The sequence below is a fragment of the Bactrocera oleae genome, chromosome 3 (genome assembly GCF_042242935.1).
Source record: "Bactrocera oleae isolate idBacOlea1 chromosome 3, idBacOlea1, whole genome shotgun sequence".
NCBI classification, from domain to species: Eukaryota; Metazoa; Arthropoda; class Insecta; order Diptera; family Tephritidae; genus Bactrocera; species Bactrocera oleae.
The window spans coordinates 70,443,067-70,460,994 of NC_091537.1; the positions used below are offsets into that span (position 1 = coordinate 70,443,067).

Here is a 17,928-nt window from a genome sequence, read left to right on the forward strand (position 1 = left end):
ATAAAATGAAAATACTTTAAATTGAACCTCCAAAGCAACAAACTGAAATATCAATCGCTTTATAGAAACGAACGAGAAAATATATTTTTCAAAACGCTTACAATTTGTGTGAATTATTAACACTTAAAAAATAAATACAAATATTTTATATAAATCTACACCGAAAGAAAAATCGAACCAATCGCCAATATGAGTGATGAAAATCAAACCGTAAATGCAGCACAGTCGGTATCGGGTGTCGATTCCAGGCCCGAGCCGCGTTCGGAGTACGAACAGGAGCGCGTAAATGATACACACTCCGAGTGTGACTTTGCACGCCTATCAGAGCCGCCTAAACCGACCGAACCGGAGCCAGTACGCTTAGCACTTTTGCCACCGGACCACCCACTCTTGCAGAAATTCCAAGCAAACTTGAAAGACTACCTTTTGCGCACAAAGGAACAGTTAAAGAATGAAATCGCCGAGATCAAATATCAGTTGAAGCTGAAGGAGGCGGCACGCGAAGAGCAAGGCGCAAAGCTCTATGATCTGCAACAGGGTATTAACCGGCAAAATGAACAGTTGGAAGATTATGTACAGCAGATACAAACGAATATGCAAAAACGTGTGGAAATGGAGGGTGCGGTGACTCAACTCAAAGAGGAGTACGAACAGCGTTTGCAAACGAAAAAGGAGCAAAAGCAAAAATACAACAAACGTATGGTCGAATTAGAGAATATGAACACGTTGGAGGGGCATATACGCAACTGGGCCGATGAGGTGAAAGATGAAGTGAAGAATGCTAAACGTATTGTGAATCGTGATACACAGTTGCAAAAGCAACTGTCCGAGGACAAGAAGAAATCAGATATGCTCTTTTATCATCTGGATGTAGAGGTCAAGCGAAAGGAGCATGAAGTCGAATTAGTGCGCAGTGAGTTGCAAGATATGCGCGACATAACCGATGTGCTTAAAATGAGCATTAATGATGCCAATACCGACTTGGAGGTGCTGCAAACTGAGCACAAACGCTTAACACAAGCCTGGAGTGAGGTTATTGTAGCGATACAGCATCGTGATAAGATACTCTATCAAGCGCAACAATCGATGGGGTGAGTTATAAACGCACATACATTTAAAGTATATAATTATGAGAAGGCTCCAGATCTTCGGATTCCCTGTTTAGACCTATTGTTGTTAATGATGTAGTAACACTTTGGAATTTGAATCTTATTCGATATTTTGCCGAACTGCTTCGAATGTTTTAATATCTTTCGCAAAATAGAGATCTCTAAAGATCAGAAACATTTGAAATTGACTAAAAATCTGTAAAAATTTCCAAGTTTGTCGAGTCCTAACTACGCTACACACCGACTAGTAATCAATACCTCCGTAAAAACCTTTGAAAAGCTAATATTTTTCTTCATTATTTCACACTTTCATACTTTAACGGAAATATAATATTAACAAATGCATGGCCATAAACAAATTTTTAGTGCCCAAAACCTGCTAAATTTGAATAAATAAACTTTTATCTGAAGTACAAGTATATTCAGATAAATAAATAGTTAACCTTAAAAGGGTTTAATTAACGTTATTTACCAAAATGCTTTGTACTTTAGGGAAGCATTATAAATTGATTTCGAGAGAGTACTTCTTATACACTGAACAGGGTATATTAAGTTTGCCACGAAGATTTTAAAACCCAGAAGAAAACGTCGAATACCCTATAAAGTATGTACATATAAATAAATGATCCGCATGCCAAGCTAAGTCGATTTTCTTTACTTTTTTATGTGACGAGATCTATTCACATTTGGTTGGTATTATTGTTTGAGACAACGATACAATCTCCGAAGAAAGATCGGACCGCTATAGCACATAGCTGGCATACGAAATGAAGGATCAAAATTTTGTCCTTGTATGAAATCTTTTGTATTGCGAAGGATATTATAGCTTCGATTTAACCGAAATTAAAGTTTTTTCTTACTTCTACTATACTTGGATTTTTTCTGCAGTTTTCACGTCAAAAATTCGCTAAAACACCGTTTTTATGCCCATCTATCTGAAAGATATCTGCAAATATAGCATAGTTCGAATAGAAAGAGTACGCAATATTTCTCATATATACTTGCTCTTATCGCAAACTTCAAAAAGTTTTGTGTCTTTAGTTTTGCTTACTAATGCAATATGAAACTCATTGGTATGTTTCAATAGCTTGGACAATACAACTTCTGATGAGCTAGTACTTGATTAAAATAAAAACATGTACCTCGAGATAAACAATTTAAATCTGGGGACTAAACACATCAAAACAAGACGGCCAAATTGACGCAAATTTCTTAGTTTCGAACATTTTTTGTGTCGTAAACTACTTGGTTTAATGTTGGGATACGGCTGACAAACTACTCCTTAACACTAGAACTACGATCCGGTCAAAATGACCGGTTGCATCATTTTTTTATACCATTTCCTCTTATTTCTATTTAATATTTTACGATAATGTCATGATTTTTATTAAATTTGTGTATAGAATAATATTATAGATTATTTTGTTCTTACGCTTATAATTTTCAGAGAGCGATGGACCTATTCGAAATAGGTATATGGTAAATCTTCGTAGTTCTAGTATTTATAGCCGCACATTTCTAAGGCCTCACCTTAATAACTTCAGGCACCTAAGAAACGAATCACTACTTTTTCTGCTTACACTACAGTTCCAAAGAAGTAAAAATGAACTTTAAAGCAATATGTAACGTAGTACTTTCTTTTTTCAGCAAAGAGAAAGAATCTATTACACTAAACACGATGAGTATTGAGTCCATTAAAAAGCAGATAACGAAAGAGGCAAAACAAAACGAAAAATTGGAATCTTTCAAATCGCGACTCCTGGCCGATTGTGGAAATCTAAAACGTGAATGTGAGTATGAACGGAATTGAAAAAGATATTTATCTACAATTGAACCACCACTGTTGTCCGCTACCAGGTCAAAAACAAGCGGAGACACTACTCGGACTGCAAGTGAAGCTCGACGAACTGCCGCTTTGGTTGAAACAAAACGAAAAGGATTTAATTGAAGCAAATCGTGAGGGCACCAGTTTGGAAACCGAATTACGCAGAATGCAATGGAAGAGCGATAAACTATATGCCAAGAAATATGAAATCGAAGAGAACATGCTAAAATTGGCGCAAGACCAATTAATCACCGACAAAGCTAGTCAGTATCGCTTGAAACTTTTACGCGAAGCACAGGAAACACGCAGGGGTACCGAACTAAACTTGGCTTTAGTTCAAAGCCAACTCTCAGACACATTGCTGGATACGGAGCGTTACCGGGGAATATTAGTGAAATTGAATCAAGAGCATGAAGAATTAGAAAAGAAATTACATAGCGTGGATCACAATGCCGAACTGATTGTAGCCGAGATGCATGCGCTGGAAACACAAATCGATATCAAAATGAAAAAGATTGATCGCTTATCAAGTCGCTTGGAAGAAATAAATCGCATGGGCGAGGAAGCGGCCTACAGTGTGCAAACAAAGAAGGTACTTAAATGGCTAAATTATTTTTAAAAAAAGTTGATTGTGTAAGTATCTTTGATTGCAGATCAAATTATTAGAGCGAGGCATATTAGCTACCGAACAGCAGATTCGAGAGCTCCAGCAATTTTGGGTTATGATGCAGAATCACTATGTTAATCTATCGGAAAAGCGAAATAATCAACTTACCGAAATACAGGTCACCCAAAAACGTAAGTACTGATAGGATGAAGCCAAAATATTGAAAGATTTATGCTGCGCTAAGACAAAGGATTTAAAAAGTAACTAAACACTTGGATATTGTGCTTGAGGGGTACTTATATTGTAAATCTGGCCGTCGGTAGTTCTGTGCCCTAATCAAAATATTTCAACCAGACCACGAGGATCAGCTTAGCTGAAACATTACACATCAATATTATTAACATGCGCATAAATTTTTTCCAAAATCCGACACAAAAACTTAGAAGAGTTATGGACATAGCGAAATCCTGAACCAGCTAAATAAATCAGATTGTATTCTCCCAAGGTTGGATTTCAATAGTTACTTCCAGGTGAGAATGGGAGGATTATACTATCTGAATCTATACCGACGGTTCCAAAATGGACTGTTTACTCCGAGGATCATTATATCTCACTCTCTCTCTCTCTTTTGAACTCTACCAAACTCGGCTGGCATCGTCCAAGTCCATCACAGGTATAGAGAAGATCTGTTTTTCTACTAAATGACTACGGGAGAATACAGAAAGCTACCTGATCGTTTCATTGAAAAATATTTCCTTACTTATTTAATCGCTTCCACAAAAACTTTTATGCGATTTTTATTGTTTATTTCAGAGTTCAGTATAATTAAGCAGAAATCGCTGAAAATCGATGTAGATCTTGAAAAGCAGGAAGAGGCCACACGAGAACTCGAGCACGATATACAAATCTACTTAACCAAATTGGAACTCTTAAATAAGAAAATGTGTAATGCGCGCCAACAGCACGACAACGAGGAGAACGAATGCCAAATGGAGCACAATGAACTAGTACTCAAGTTGAAGGTAAGTCCCTTAAAGATATACTGAAAAAGTTATACTGATGCATTTTCAAAACGCTTTCAGGATCACGAAATGAATGTTTTAAATATGGAGGCCGAAATTGATGAACTGCAAGACGAAATCGATCATTATAAAGACTTGGTACTGGACAAACATCGCGAGTCATTGTCGTGGGAGACCAAATATAAACTTATCGAAGAGACGCTACGTTGGCGCAAAGATGAAACGAGTCTAACTAGTGAAATCGGCAATATGAAGTCGGAGATACATCGCATGAAGATACGCTTTCAGCATTTGGCACGTGCGCAAGAGAAGCTCGCACAAGATTTGCAACACGGTGTGGCACATCGTGAACATATCTACATAGCCGCTTCGGCAAAGAAGCTCGCCGAGGTAAAAGCACAGCGCATAAAGACTGGCATTTCATCACAACAAAAAGTTATCGACTTACGTAATCGGTTGAAGAAAATTCAAAATGAGATTAGTGTTATTAGCGATGAACAACTCGTGAAGGTCACACGTGATAACGAACGTATACGTGCCGATCTAGCACGTTTGTATGAGGACATTGAACGCGAGAAGGCGTTTGATGAGGAACTACGTCAGAAGATTGACGAAAGCCTTTTGTTGAAACATTACAATTTAGAACGCATCGTGCGCAAACAGAATCGCGCGAAATCGTATCGGCGCTTGGGCTTGGGAACGTCTGCCCCAAAGATACGTTCTGAGACCTCATTAAATCAACTGGTGCAAAAGCAAATGGAAATAAATGATAATCTACTCGAGGTGGTACAAATTTTGAATACAGATTTTCCAGAGAAGAAAAAGTTCTTCGCCAAAGTCACACAAGTTCTTCGAGATTAAGTGTGCTGTCAAGTGCTAGGTTTCCATGTATTTGATAGGATTTTTATATGAACTTTTCGCACATTTGTATGAAGTATTATTTGGAAATACAACATATTTCGGTCATTATGATTTCTAAAAAAGTAATTGAATACTTTTAATTTTAGAATAAATTACGAGTATGTAATAAAAATCTCTATATAACATGGACATCCATCGCAAGCGTTATCACAACAGTCGGAACAGCGACTACCTGAACGGATCCGTATTTAAATCTGACCAAAGATGTATCGCCTCTACACAATTAAGTCCCTACAACAACAATATCTTACGGTAAGGACTCTATTCAAATATAGGAAAAGTTTTGAGAGTATTCTTGGTCTTTGATAGCGTCGGATATTTTAAAATTTAAACCTCATATTTGGCCGCACTAAAGCTCAGACTTTTGAGTGCGTATGACAGTAAAATATTTCGTTACGTTATAAATTATAGAAAGAGAGACTTGGTTTAGAATTACTGATTATGAAAGTTGGAAGGTCCACCAATAAATTTCCGTTTCCGTAAGAATAAACTACAAGGTTTTGAATTACTTGAATTTCACGAGTCCACATGAGTTGTTTATCCTTCAGTAATAGTTAGACATCTGATGTAGGTCGTACTTTTTGGAAAGTATGAATGCTCTGAAATCTATATCTATATATTTGCTATTACTGAGCAGATGCGTAGTGTCAAGAAATTCTGAGATGTCGCGGTTTCTCGAACTCATAAATATTGCTCTAGTCGAAATTTCATTTCTGGAACACACATCCGCATTGGCCATTGGAGTTTTTTTGAATAGCCAAAAGTCGAATATGAGTCGAGTTTTAGGCAATAGAAAAAAAAAGTTGCGAAGAACAGTAGAGAAAGTATGAGAATGGCGCATTATCGTGATAAAGAAACCAATAGTTATTAAACATAACATAACACTTAAATAATGTTTTTTGTTGACATTTTGGTTCGGCGGAAGAAATTCATAGTGCACCTCACCACGATATTCACCTCATCTTATACTTGGATCACAGTAGTTCTACATTACCAGAACGTAGCAACGTTCGCCACAACAACAATAGGTTTCCACTGCGCTCAATCGAAAGCCCGCAGCTCTTCGTTGCATGAAAACAAATAAAACCAACAACAACATTGAAAAATTAAGTACATATAATATACACATGTGATATATTTTACCATTTTAATAGTATTAATACATATAATTTCCTTAGTTCTTCAACCATTTTCGTTTGCTATACATATACATTATTTTTCCTTTATCTCTCTCTCTCTCTCTCTCTCGCTTTTCGTTTCGCTCTCGCTTGCACACTCACGTGATAACGCATCGACGCGTGGCCCTTTACAATATCCACGAAAATACAAATCAAATGTAAAAATATAAAAAATAATAAAATAAAATAAACTCTATCATAGCTAAGTAATAAACTTTGAGCATATAAACATAATATATGTACTTGTATGTATGTATGTAGGTAAAACAGCTAACTGGATGTATATAATTAAAATACTACATTTTTATTATATTTTATATTTGTATGTATGCATGTTTTATAAGGTCTCACAAAGAATTATGTTGTGGCTTTTTTTTCTTCTAAAAAAAACTTATTTTTATTGATTAAGTAATTACTTCTTGATGAAATTTTCTTGCAATGCTTTCAAAAATGTACAAAAAACCTTCTTAGAATAAATCATAATTAATATAACAAAAAATTAACTAAGTGTGCGCGTTTGTTTGTATAAAATATTAACTTACATGCGATTGTAACTAAGCAACTTAACTTGAATTTTATTTTATTTTTATCTATATTTAAATAACATTATGTAATGGCATAAGTGTTGTTTCTTTCACTACTTGGTAATGTCAATTGTTGGCGCGGGCGGACAGGTCGGTAATTTTAACGGTATAATTGCATACAAACAAAGACGCGTGGAAGAGGCAGCAGCACAGGGTTGCAATACTATTTTAAATTTTAATTTTTTAGTTGTAATGATTTTAAATTTTTATTTTTTATTTAATTTAATTATTATTACTTTTTATATTTGATTTTATGAAATTTTTTAATTTAATTTTTGTTATAAATTCTAAACTGTCCGAATATGTAGTATGTTTGTTCTAAAATTTCGACACTTATTTTTCTTTATTTTATATTATTATACATTTTTTTTGTATTATTTTAACTTTTATTTCTTTTATTTAATTTTTGTTAATGTTTTTCATTATTATTTTATATTTTATTTAATTTTTTCTAAAATGTCAAAATAGTTCTTTGATTTAAAATTTCAACGCTTATTTTTCGTTATTTATTATTATTATTTTTTATATTAATTTTTTCTTAATTTTATATTTGTATTTTTATATTTTATTTTATATTATTATATTTTTTATCCAATTTTTTAATACTTTTATAACCATTTTTATATTGTATTTTATAATTTTTTTAATTTAATTTTTATTTATTCTTTTTATTTTTATTAATATATTTATTTATTTGTTTCGAAAATGTCAAAATATCTTTTTTAATCTAAAATTTCGATACTTATTTTTCTTTATTAACTATTATTTTTAATTTTATGTTGTTTTAATTATTATTTATTATATTCTATCTTATATTTTCATTATTATAATTTTTTATATTTTATCTTTTTGTTTTTTTTTGCGTAAATTTTTTTTTGTATTTCCACATCAATTTTTATATTTTATTTTATAATTTTTTTTATTTAGTCTTATTGTTACAATTTTACTGTATACTTTTTTTTATATTTTTTTGTATTTTTATACTTTATTTATTTTTTTATTATTATTTTTTTATTTATTTTCTAAATTTTTTAATTTAATTTTTTAATAATTTTCGTTATTTTTTAGTTTATTTATTTTTTCTGAAATGTCAAAATATTTTTTTTATTCCAAAATTTTGCATTGCAACATATTGTTGCTGCCACCTAATCATCAACAGGCTTCGTTGCAAGTAAACAAATTTTACACAAATAATATTTTCGCAAATAATAAAGTGCGCTTGAGTGGAAAATAGTAATAAAATTTAAAAAAAATTAATACATTTAGTTAAGAACTATTGCATAACCAGAAAACGGTAAACCAGCCAATGATATTTTTACACACATGCTGTATTATAAAATAACTGCAGTTTCTCGCCCTGCGGTTATTTAATTTAAAACAAGAAAATAAAAATTCCAATATACATTTTTTTTAATTCTGACAATAAAGGGCCACCAGTTTGTTTGTTTGCTACAACAATTGCTTATAAATTTATATAATATTTCTTTACAATTAAATTTGGCCAACTTGTTTTGAGCTGCGAGCATGGCTTGCAATATTTTTAGAACGTTTGTTTTTTTTTTTTTGTTTTTCCTTAAATAACAAACAAAATTTGTTGTATGCGAGTATTTTGTGATTTTCTCTAAATAAAATAAAATTAAAATTCATATCGTCATCAAAATACGAATGCGTATTAGGGATGTTTGAGCAAAACTATTGGCACTTTGTGTTGAAAATGCAAACTTTGGCATTTGGCAATAATTTATACAGCAAATAGCAGTCACAAAATACAGTACAACAAATTTCGAGCATTATTTAATGGAATGCGCAAGTGTGTTGCTGCGGCGAAGTTGGATCCACAGTCACGGGAGTGCAGCGTTACACACATGTGGCATTAAAAAATAACTGTTTGTGTGTTTTTGCCACAACACGTATGCACTTTTACGCATTTAATTGTGCGCATGCGCTAACCAAACTTTGCACTTCGTCGCGGCAAGCACTTCACGTTTTGGCATTTCAAAAAGCACTTGCTGCTGGTTCACTATAATTTTATTAAATACTTTAAACTAACCTGCGCGCTCTTTTTAACTGCAATAGCTACCCAAAAATCTCTTAGCGTTACTCTTGAACTTCTTATCATACCGTTCTTTTTCTGTTTTGTTATCAACATTCTTAACTTGCATAACGTTTTTTTTTGTGCGGTCTTAAATTCTATATCATTAAGTTTAAACCATTTTATATATTTGTATTTATTATTTATATATATATATAATATGTATATATAGTCATAATAATTATTACATATACATTAATGTACCTATGTTTATATGCAGCTAATAATTAAGTATTATTATTCTATGTATGTATATATGTAACTTCAATTTGTGTGTGTTTTGTTTTGTTTTTATATTTACTTTAATTTATTTTAGCCCATATTCACGACTGCCTCGCTTCATTCACTCGATTTTATTTCACTTTACTTGTTTATTATATTACAAAACAGTTCTAGTACTTTTGTTATATATATATGGTATATATATATGTATAATGCAACACACCGCTCGGTGACCGCCAAGGCAGCATTACTACTCACTTTCACAAATGTGTAGGTTATGAACTATATTTGTTTTTTAGTTCTAACAGTCTAGTGACAATTATTTACATACATATATACTGCAATTCAAAATGGTTTTGCTGAAATTTCATACGTTCACAATAAAAAAAGAAATTTAATAATTTAATTTTGGTCTAACAGTTAAAGTTACGCTATAATATGAAGAGTTGGACAGACAGAACTTTTATTTTATATCAAAAATAATAAAATATCAGCATGACATATGATATAACCTAATTTTTTAGCTGCTGCTGGAGTTTTATGCTACAATTCAATCCACAACGCCTCTAATGTTCCACAAACGAAACATATTAGTGCTTAATACTCTTAAAAAACGACAATTTGTCATTAAACTTTTCTATGGCAGAATGTATTTGATTGTCAGACGGGCGTGTAATCCCCTATAAACTATATGCATTACTTTATATTGATTAATTGAGCTAAAAAGAATTTTAAAGACTTATTTAAATAAAAAAAAACAATAGCAGTGACGCAAATATACTTAAAATGAGCTTCTGTTTGTATTTTGCTTGAAAAGAATTGCGCTAATAAATAAATAAAAATAAATAAATAAATAAAAATAAATAAATAAATAAAAATAAATACATAAATAAAAATAAAAAAATAATAAAAATAAATAAATAATGAAAAATATATTAAAAATAAATAAATAAAGGAAAATATATTAAAAAAAAAATAAGTCAATATATTTAAAAATTAAAGAAATAAATCTAAAAAAAAAAAATCAATAAATAAAATAAAAAAATAAAATAAAACGTTTGCATGAATTATATTCAAAACAGTTAGTTTTTGTAATTCTGAAATTATAGATATAAAATAATTTTTTTAATACTAATCTCAAATGCCGGATTGATTCTTAATTTATTTTTCTTTACTTTTTAATTATAAACTTGAGATTAACATTTTTTTTAACTTTTCCAAAAAAATTAATACCAAAAAACCGGACTAAAAAAAATTTTTTTTGTTCCTAATACCGATTTGATAAAAATAAAATTAAATTGTTATGCAAAGTTTATAATTAAAAATTTAAAAAAAGTTACTTTAGAATTTAAATTTTTTCGCGCTTGTGTAAATCTCGGTTATATTTTAAAAAGGAAAGCTTCTTTTTGATAAGACTTCAACTAGTTTAACACTTTTTGTCTTATTTATGTATTTATATATAATTGTTCTTAATTATAATGATTCAGTTAGAAATATGTGATCGTTCTTTTTGTATCCCTATTCATTACAGCTTTAATTTTGAAAAATAATTTTAATTTCGTTTATACAGTTTTTAAATTAAAAATATTTTCTAAAATTTTAATGCAAGATGCTTGAAATTAAGAATTAAACTTTCAATTTTCAAATTTTATTATTAAATGAAGAAATATTTTTAAAAAATTTAATTTTCTGAATTAAAAATTGAAAATTTAATTTTTAATGCAAAATGTTTGAATTACAAAATTCGCAATTAAACTTTCAAATTAACATTTTTTTAAATCAACTTGAATTAAAAATTAGACTTTGAATTTTTAATAAATAAGCTCAGTCTAAGTATATTGCCGTAGTAAACAGTCTGCTGTTATTAACATTTGTTTGTTTTGCGTTAAAACTTCCACATACAAACTTAAGAAAAAAAAACGAACATGGGAAGAAAAGTGGCTATAGCTTTTAACATTACTGTTAACTTCACCGAGCGTTTAGCCTTTTTTTACATTTTAGTGTAATTAAAAAACTTTACTGCTTATACGAATAATATTTAAAGTGTGGAGTGTGGAGTGTGGGAATAGAACTCTGTCTCTTTCATTTTTGCGCTACTAAAAATAATTTTTTTTGACCTAAAGCAACAACATACTAAATAGCTGTATAAAAAATATTTATGGGGATGAATTGATTTATGATGGCGAATAAAAACTATGCACAATTACAGTTAACAAACAAACGACAAACGAAGCGATACCAAATCTACTTATCATTATACTACTTAAGTTATAAAAGGTATAGAAAAATATGGCTGTCGTATGTACAAGTGTACATAATTTGTTGTTGTACGACAAGTAGAAAATGAAAAAAAAAAAAAATAAAAGTTTGAAATAAAATAGATTATTGATAAAATTCTAAACAAATCAACACTGTATGCGTAAGATTAAACATAAATCGGTAAAAGAAATCAGCACTAACTAAAAGAAAGAGTAGGTAAAAAAATGTGCGTTTCTTTTGTTAATTAAACAAGAATAACGCATAGAATTAGCAGTAAAAACTAAAAGTATACTACATACATATAGTGTATATGTATATACTATTTCTTACTCAATTATCAATTATTTACAATTGTGACGCTGCTATGTGCGTGCATTTGTGCTTCCGTAGTATGAGTGTGGTGTGTGTTAGGGACGTGGTGCATTGTTTGTGTTAACGTACCACCACTACCAACGTAGAACAACCGAACATCACTATTGTTATTCACCGGGGCAAAATTGCAAATTGGCAACACAGAGACTGCCTGCTTTGTTTGTCTGCCTGCCTGCCTACAGCTGCTGGTGCTGTGCATGTTGGGGTTGCAATTGCGCATGCGCATTGTTGCCACTGTGTTGTTGTAGATGTGGTGGCGGCGGATGCCTGCGCCGAAAAAGGTTACTCAATATTTGTTGCTCCAAATCGATAGCGTTCGCTGTGTTGGAGCTATTATTGATGGCCTCCTGTTGCTGCTGCTGTTGGGTACTGTAAGGTAATTGGGAAGTGGGAGGTTCAGTCATAAGTGCCGTAGCTGCTGCTATTGCCGCTGCTGCTGCCGCCTGCTATTGTTGTGGATGTTGTTGTTGATTGTGTTGTTGTAGATGTGGTGGCAATTGCACACCACTGCCTTGTGGTGGCGGTACGGGCAGGCCGGCGCCTGGTGGAACAGACACCTGTGGCATTGGCGGTTGTCCGTATACACCACCGCCGGGTGGTTGTGGTAACATATGATGTTGCGCAGCAAGTTTTGGACCATCTTCGGCTTTTTCCTCTTCCCGACGCTTCAAACACGCCGCTTTCGGATTCAGATTACGTTCGCGTACTTGCTGTTCCAGTGTCATTATCACTTCCACGGCCATATTTAGTATTCCGAGTTTTGTCTGCGGTTTGTCCGATTTCAGGTGTGTCATACACATTCGTCCCAGTTCTTTTAATGCTTCGTTAATGTCACGTATACGTATCCGTTCTCGCGCGTTGTTCGCTTGGCGGCGTTCCTTTTCGCGCATCGCTTTAACGGCAGGTTCTACGTCGTCATCATCCTCGGCGGATGAGCAGTACCGACGTGGTCGTTTTGAGCCCTTCCCTGACGCTCCTTGCTGATTGTTGTGTGTAGCCTCCATTGAGCTGGTTGGTTTGCTATCGGGTCCGTCCACAATACCGCCCATGGCACCGCTCATTGATGATGTCGAGGCACCTGCACCAGAGTTGGCCGTTGCTGCTGACATTGCAGATGTTGCAGCTGCGGCTGCTGCCGCTTCTTTCCGTTTCTTAGACGACTTCGATGTGGTACCAGTTGCACTTGATGTTGCCGTGGTTGTTCTTTCCATTTTGATTTGTGGTACTGTCGATTGACTACCATTTAGACCACTACCGACCGAATCAAGTGTCGGACCATTGCCTGCTAGAACATCATGTGGTGAATGTAGATTTGAAACGCCACTTGTACTGCCAACGCCGCCAACCATATGAGATGGCGGAGAAGTTGGCACAAAACTAGATAAGCCATCCATGTTGTCCATGGCAGAAAGAGCTGCCCCTACACCGCTCAACAATTCAGGCTCACAATGATTGCGTAACACATTGAGCGCGTCATCAAGACGTTCCTCCATTCGCGCACCCTGGAAGACAGCTGCCATTGTATGCAAACCGGATGGGCCAACGTCTGTACCATAACTACCGCCAACACCAACACCCATGCCACCTCCAACCGAGTTTACACTACCTCCAGTATTATTGAGAACCGCTCCCCATGGTGCCCCACCACCTGTGCTGCCAACAACTGATTTATCCAGCAGTGATTGTGTTAAACCACTTTGCGTCAAAGGCGGTGGGGAGTTTACTGGCGTTGAAGGATTTGAACTAAAACTGCTTATACTTTGATCGGCAGCGGCCGCAGCCGCAGCAGTCATATACATGTGCTGTCGCAAAGAGGCAGTCGAATTTCCCGCAGTTGCAGATGGGCCCTTCGGTCCTAAGCCCATACCGCTAACACCAACGCCTACACCAAAGGCATCAGACTGTACTGCTGGACTGTGTTGTTGGCTGTGATGGGAAAGCGGATGATGGCCATGAGCGTTTACCGTCGCTAAAGTATTGTGTTGTGGCGAATTGTAAAGCGTCGCTGGCGAGTGCGCCGCAGGACCACTGATTTGTTGCATATTATTGTTACCACTACGAAATGAACTCATTGGCGGTAGCGATGTAGGCACTGGACTGTGCATTCCCACACTATCAATAGGTAGCCCGCCACCCATACTACTGCCACCAGTCATACCATGATGTTGTGCCTCAGGATTATGGTGTTGTTGTGGTGTTAAGTGATGAGGATCCAGCGGTCCATTATTTTGATATGAGTTTTGATTTCCATAGCCACCTACGGTTGACGAGTACCAGCCTCCACCGGGACCGCCACTAGCACCAGGCGGAACACCACCACCACCATTTCCGAGATTTGTGTCAAAATACTGATTTACTCCAGCTCCGCCATCACCGAATCGATTACTGCCTCCTGGAGTGTCATGCATAGGATTGAAGTCGTCATTAGGGTACATGCCATTTTCCATGCCCAGACCGCCGTAGGGTGATTGATAGCCGCCATTTCGTTCAGGTCCACCAGTGCTTGGTTGTTTGTTTGCTATTTTATTAAAACAATTTTGAAACACCTCATAAAGGTGCATGGGTTCATCGTCACTGGTTGCCATTGTGGATTTAAAATGCGCGTTGTATGTGTACTTCTTTGTAACAAGTAATTTATAAAAACGACTACCTGCAAACATATTTATCATTAGTATTACAATATACATTAATATTGTGGTAACGGCATGTTCCCTTTTGTATAGTTCAAATATTTTAAGTCTTAAACTTTTAAATCTAATTATTTTTCTACATTATGAAACCAAAATGCATTATTTTAATAAGGCAAATTCATTCAATTGTATGATCAAACTTCTCAAACATTTTCAATCTCAATACATAATTCAATACATTTTTTAATATGTATACCGTTGAATAAGAGTGGTTTTATTTTACTCTAAATATAATTTATTCAAAAAATTTACATAAAGTTCTTTCAACATTATTGATATTTAAAGCACAATTGGCACACATAAAAGGATACGTGGCCTATAAAACCTCCGTAGGTTTCACCTCCTTTAAGTGCATTTTATAACTCATTAAAAATTTACGAGAGTTGTTATTGAACTACTAGGGACAGCCACCTTAAATATTTCACACCAAAAATCACATATACTCACGTTTCAACTCCTTTGTTGGTTTTCTTTCCTATTGTCTTCGTAGTAGTTGATTTCTGGTCTCTTCTTTAACCCCTATATATTATCGTTGAACAGGTATGAACGAGCTTAGTTCGCAAGAGTAAAGTTCGAGGAAACTTCCTCGGTCTTTGAACGTTCACACAGAAACACAAACAACTTTTACACGGTGTAAGGGGTATGTTCTAGCATGGGGACTTACAGGGGTTCTTGATACTCTTTAATTAGGCAGCATAGGCTGCGCAATGTGAGGTAGAGACCTCAATATTAAATCGCCACTATACTTTTTTCAAATATTCACTTTCTGAAATATAATAATGAGCTGATGCAGCTTCAGGTTGCGTTTTGGACGAATGTTGATGCTGCTGTTGCCGTTGGCCACAGCTCGGTTCGCTCGCACGCACGATTCTTATTCAATGGCTTTATTGGCCTCTTCGATGCGTCATTACATAATCCAAATAGCGTACGAACATTTTTCTGATATCACACTACACTTTTTACACGATTCGAATTAAAAATTGTATAATTCTATGGGAAAATTGTGCAATTTGCCCCAACAAAACCCCACCAAAAATTTTGATATTAGTAAACTATTGACATAGAAATGCACAAGAGAAAATGGCGGCGTATTTGTTCACTTCGTTCAGTTTGCTCGAGTTCATTTCGTTAAGTATTTCGTTTATTTTCGAGTTTTCCTTCGTTCGGTTGGTATATGCTTGATTCATTTTTACCTGCAAAAGAGTTGCCTCATATTTATAAATATTTCTGTACATAATTTTATTTGAATGGCTATAACATCAATGTATATTTTGACGTATTTTATTCAAGTCTTAACCAATATAAAATGAAATGTGTATATTATTTTGAAGCTATCTTATGTATGTTGATTAAATATCTATTAGGGCTGCAAATAATGCATGAAATAAAATAATTTAATCAAGATTTGAATTACAATTTTTACTTACTTAAAAATTTAAAAAAGAAATTGGTTAAGAATTAAGAAATTGTTTAAGTAGATCTTCAATATTCTAAAGCACAAATCGGTAAACATTTATATTTAATCAATTTAAAATTCTTATTTTCCGGTTAAAAAATATACTTTCAATTTTTACTATTAAATGAAACAATACCATTTTAATTTTTAATCCCAAATTTTTTAACATATTTAATTCATTCAATAATTCACATTTCTGATATACAAATTAAATTTAAAATTTTTACTATTAAATTTATAAATACAATTTTTAATTCCAAATTATTTAACAAATCTAATTCACACAATATTTCACATTTTGTAATCAAGTGATATTCAAAAATCTTGTCACCGTTATATTAATAGTTCCAAATAATTTATTAGAAATAATTATATACCCTAGAATATATATGGTAAGAGATAGGCGGCGATCATGAGGAATTGGCATATAATTGGCTTAATATAAACGAAATTTTTAAGAAAACTCATCCCTGTTCGTGGTGGACTATTAAATTGTTGAAAAATGCACACGTGTTTGAAGCAGCCCTGTTGAGACAGGTTGCGAATCAAAATAAATGTAAACAAATCAAATTGCTTGCAAGCAGCAATAGAAATATATCAAAACAAAATTATTATAAGAAATGTCGCTTAAATTATTAAAACAAAGTTTGGATATACTAGATGAAACACCATCTAATAATGAAAAATGTGTGTAATAAGACAAAGGCGTGTTATGATTTCTAGATTAAACTTATCACGACTTCACCGTCGACTTTGACTTGCTAATCAAAACTGACTACAATAAGCTATAAAACATTTTGCAGGTAAACAGAAAACAGCAAAAACTGTTGCAAAGAATGCTCACCTAAGCAAATCCAACAGGAAGCATACAAACAATCAGCAACATCACACTTTAGAGTATATAACTAAGGAGAAAAAGAATATAGAAGATGTGCGCAAGGAGTTGCTGCCCGACAAAAATAAAACAAATATAAACCTGAAGCGCTTATTGGCGCTATCACAAAATACAATAACGCCCAATGATGCTAATAAGGTGAGAAGTCATTAATAATTAGTGTAATTGGTTTTTCATTAATGACATTGCAGATTATAAAGCGAAACAACAAAGGCAAAACAATAAAGACAGCAAAGAAACCTAAAGTGCTGAAATCAATTTTCACAGAGGAAGACTTTTTGGCTTTCGAAAAAGAATATTTTCCAACTAGTTAATAGTGACAGTTAATTTAGTGAAAATATTTATATTTAGTATATAATTAAAATTCTGGTTAATAAACGCTGTAACTAAAATCAATTAATTTTTTATTTCAACAACATTTAGTTGAATTTTAGGACAATACTGACAATTATACAAGGACTTTTCCCTTGAGACAAACATCTGCATGCGATTTGCACACTTGTCACAAATGTCACTGTGATGCACATGCGCATAGAGAAATTGAGGATTTAAAGCCCAACCAGTGACTTCAACCAATTGCAAATAGCTAAACATCATAGTCCGGAGCGGTAGTTGGTCTGGTTGTCATTTAGTGCGCCGATCGAAATCGAAAGTAAAAATCAATTATTCACAAAGGGTGTGAGTTGTAAAAATATA

At 33.5% G+C, this 17,928-nt stretch overlaps 3 protein-coding genes across 5 annotated transcripts; 2 read left to right on the top strand and 1 right to left on the bottom strand.

Annotated features, from left to right (window-relative positions):
- Positions 1-3: 3 nt before the first annotated feature.
- On the top strand, positions 4-5,550 carry l(2)41Ab (lethal (2) 41Ab). Its single transcript, XM_014234718.3, has 6 exons — positions 4-1,091; positions 2,757-2,899; positions 2,967-3,526; positions 3,588-3,732; positions 4,355-4,563; positions 4,624-5,550. Exons 1-6 carry the CDS (start codon positions 190-192, stop codon positions 5,422-5,424), a joined length of 2,760 nt encoding a protein of 919 aa, XP_014090193.2. The 5' UTR covers positions 4-189; the 3' UTR covers positions 5,425-5,550.
- Positions 5,551-6,582: 1,032 nt separating this feature from the next.
- Positions 6,583-16,014, bottom strand: da (transcription factor daughterless). Of its 3 annotated transcripts, none has more exons than XM_070106821.1 (3): positions 15,329-16,014; positions 12,261-14,841; positions 6,583-6,788 (listed from the first exon to the last, which is right to left on the bottom strand). In XM_070106821.1, the coding sequence occupies exon 2, from the start codon at positions 14,774-14,776 to the stop codon at positions 12,638-12,640; it is 2,139 nt and encodes a 712-aa protein (XP_069962922.1). In that variant the 5' UTR covers positions 14,777-14,841; positions 15,329-16,014; the 3' UTR covers positions 6,583-6,788; positions 12,261-12,637. The 3 variants fall into 3 exon arrangements, with proteins under 3 accessions (XP_069962922.1, XP_069962921.1, XP_069962919.1); XM_070106820.1 differs by having other exon boundaries at positions 9,640-14,841; XM_070106818.1 differs by having other exon boundaries at positions 7,205-14,841.
- Positions 16,015-16,827: 813 nt separating this feature from the next.
- On the top strand, positions 16,828-17,624 carry LOC106616951 (active regulator of SIRT1). Its single transcript, XM_014233890.3, has 3 exons — positions 16,828-17,024; positions 17,141-17,370; positions 17,424-17,624. The coding sequence occupies exons 1-3, from the start codon at positions 16,958-16,960 to the stop codon at positions 17,544-17,546; spliced, it is 420 nt and encodes a 139-aa protein (XP_014089365.1). The 5' UTR covers positions 16,828-16,957; the 3' UTR covers positions 17,547-17,624.
- The last annotated feature ends 304 nt before the right edge of the window (positions 17,625-17,928 follow it).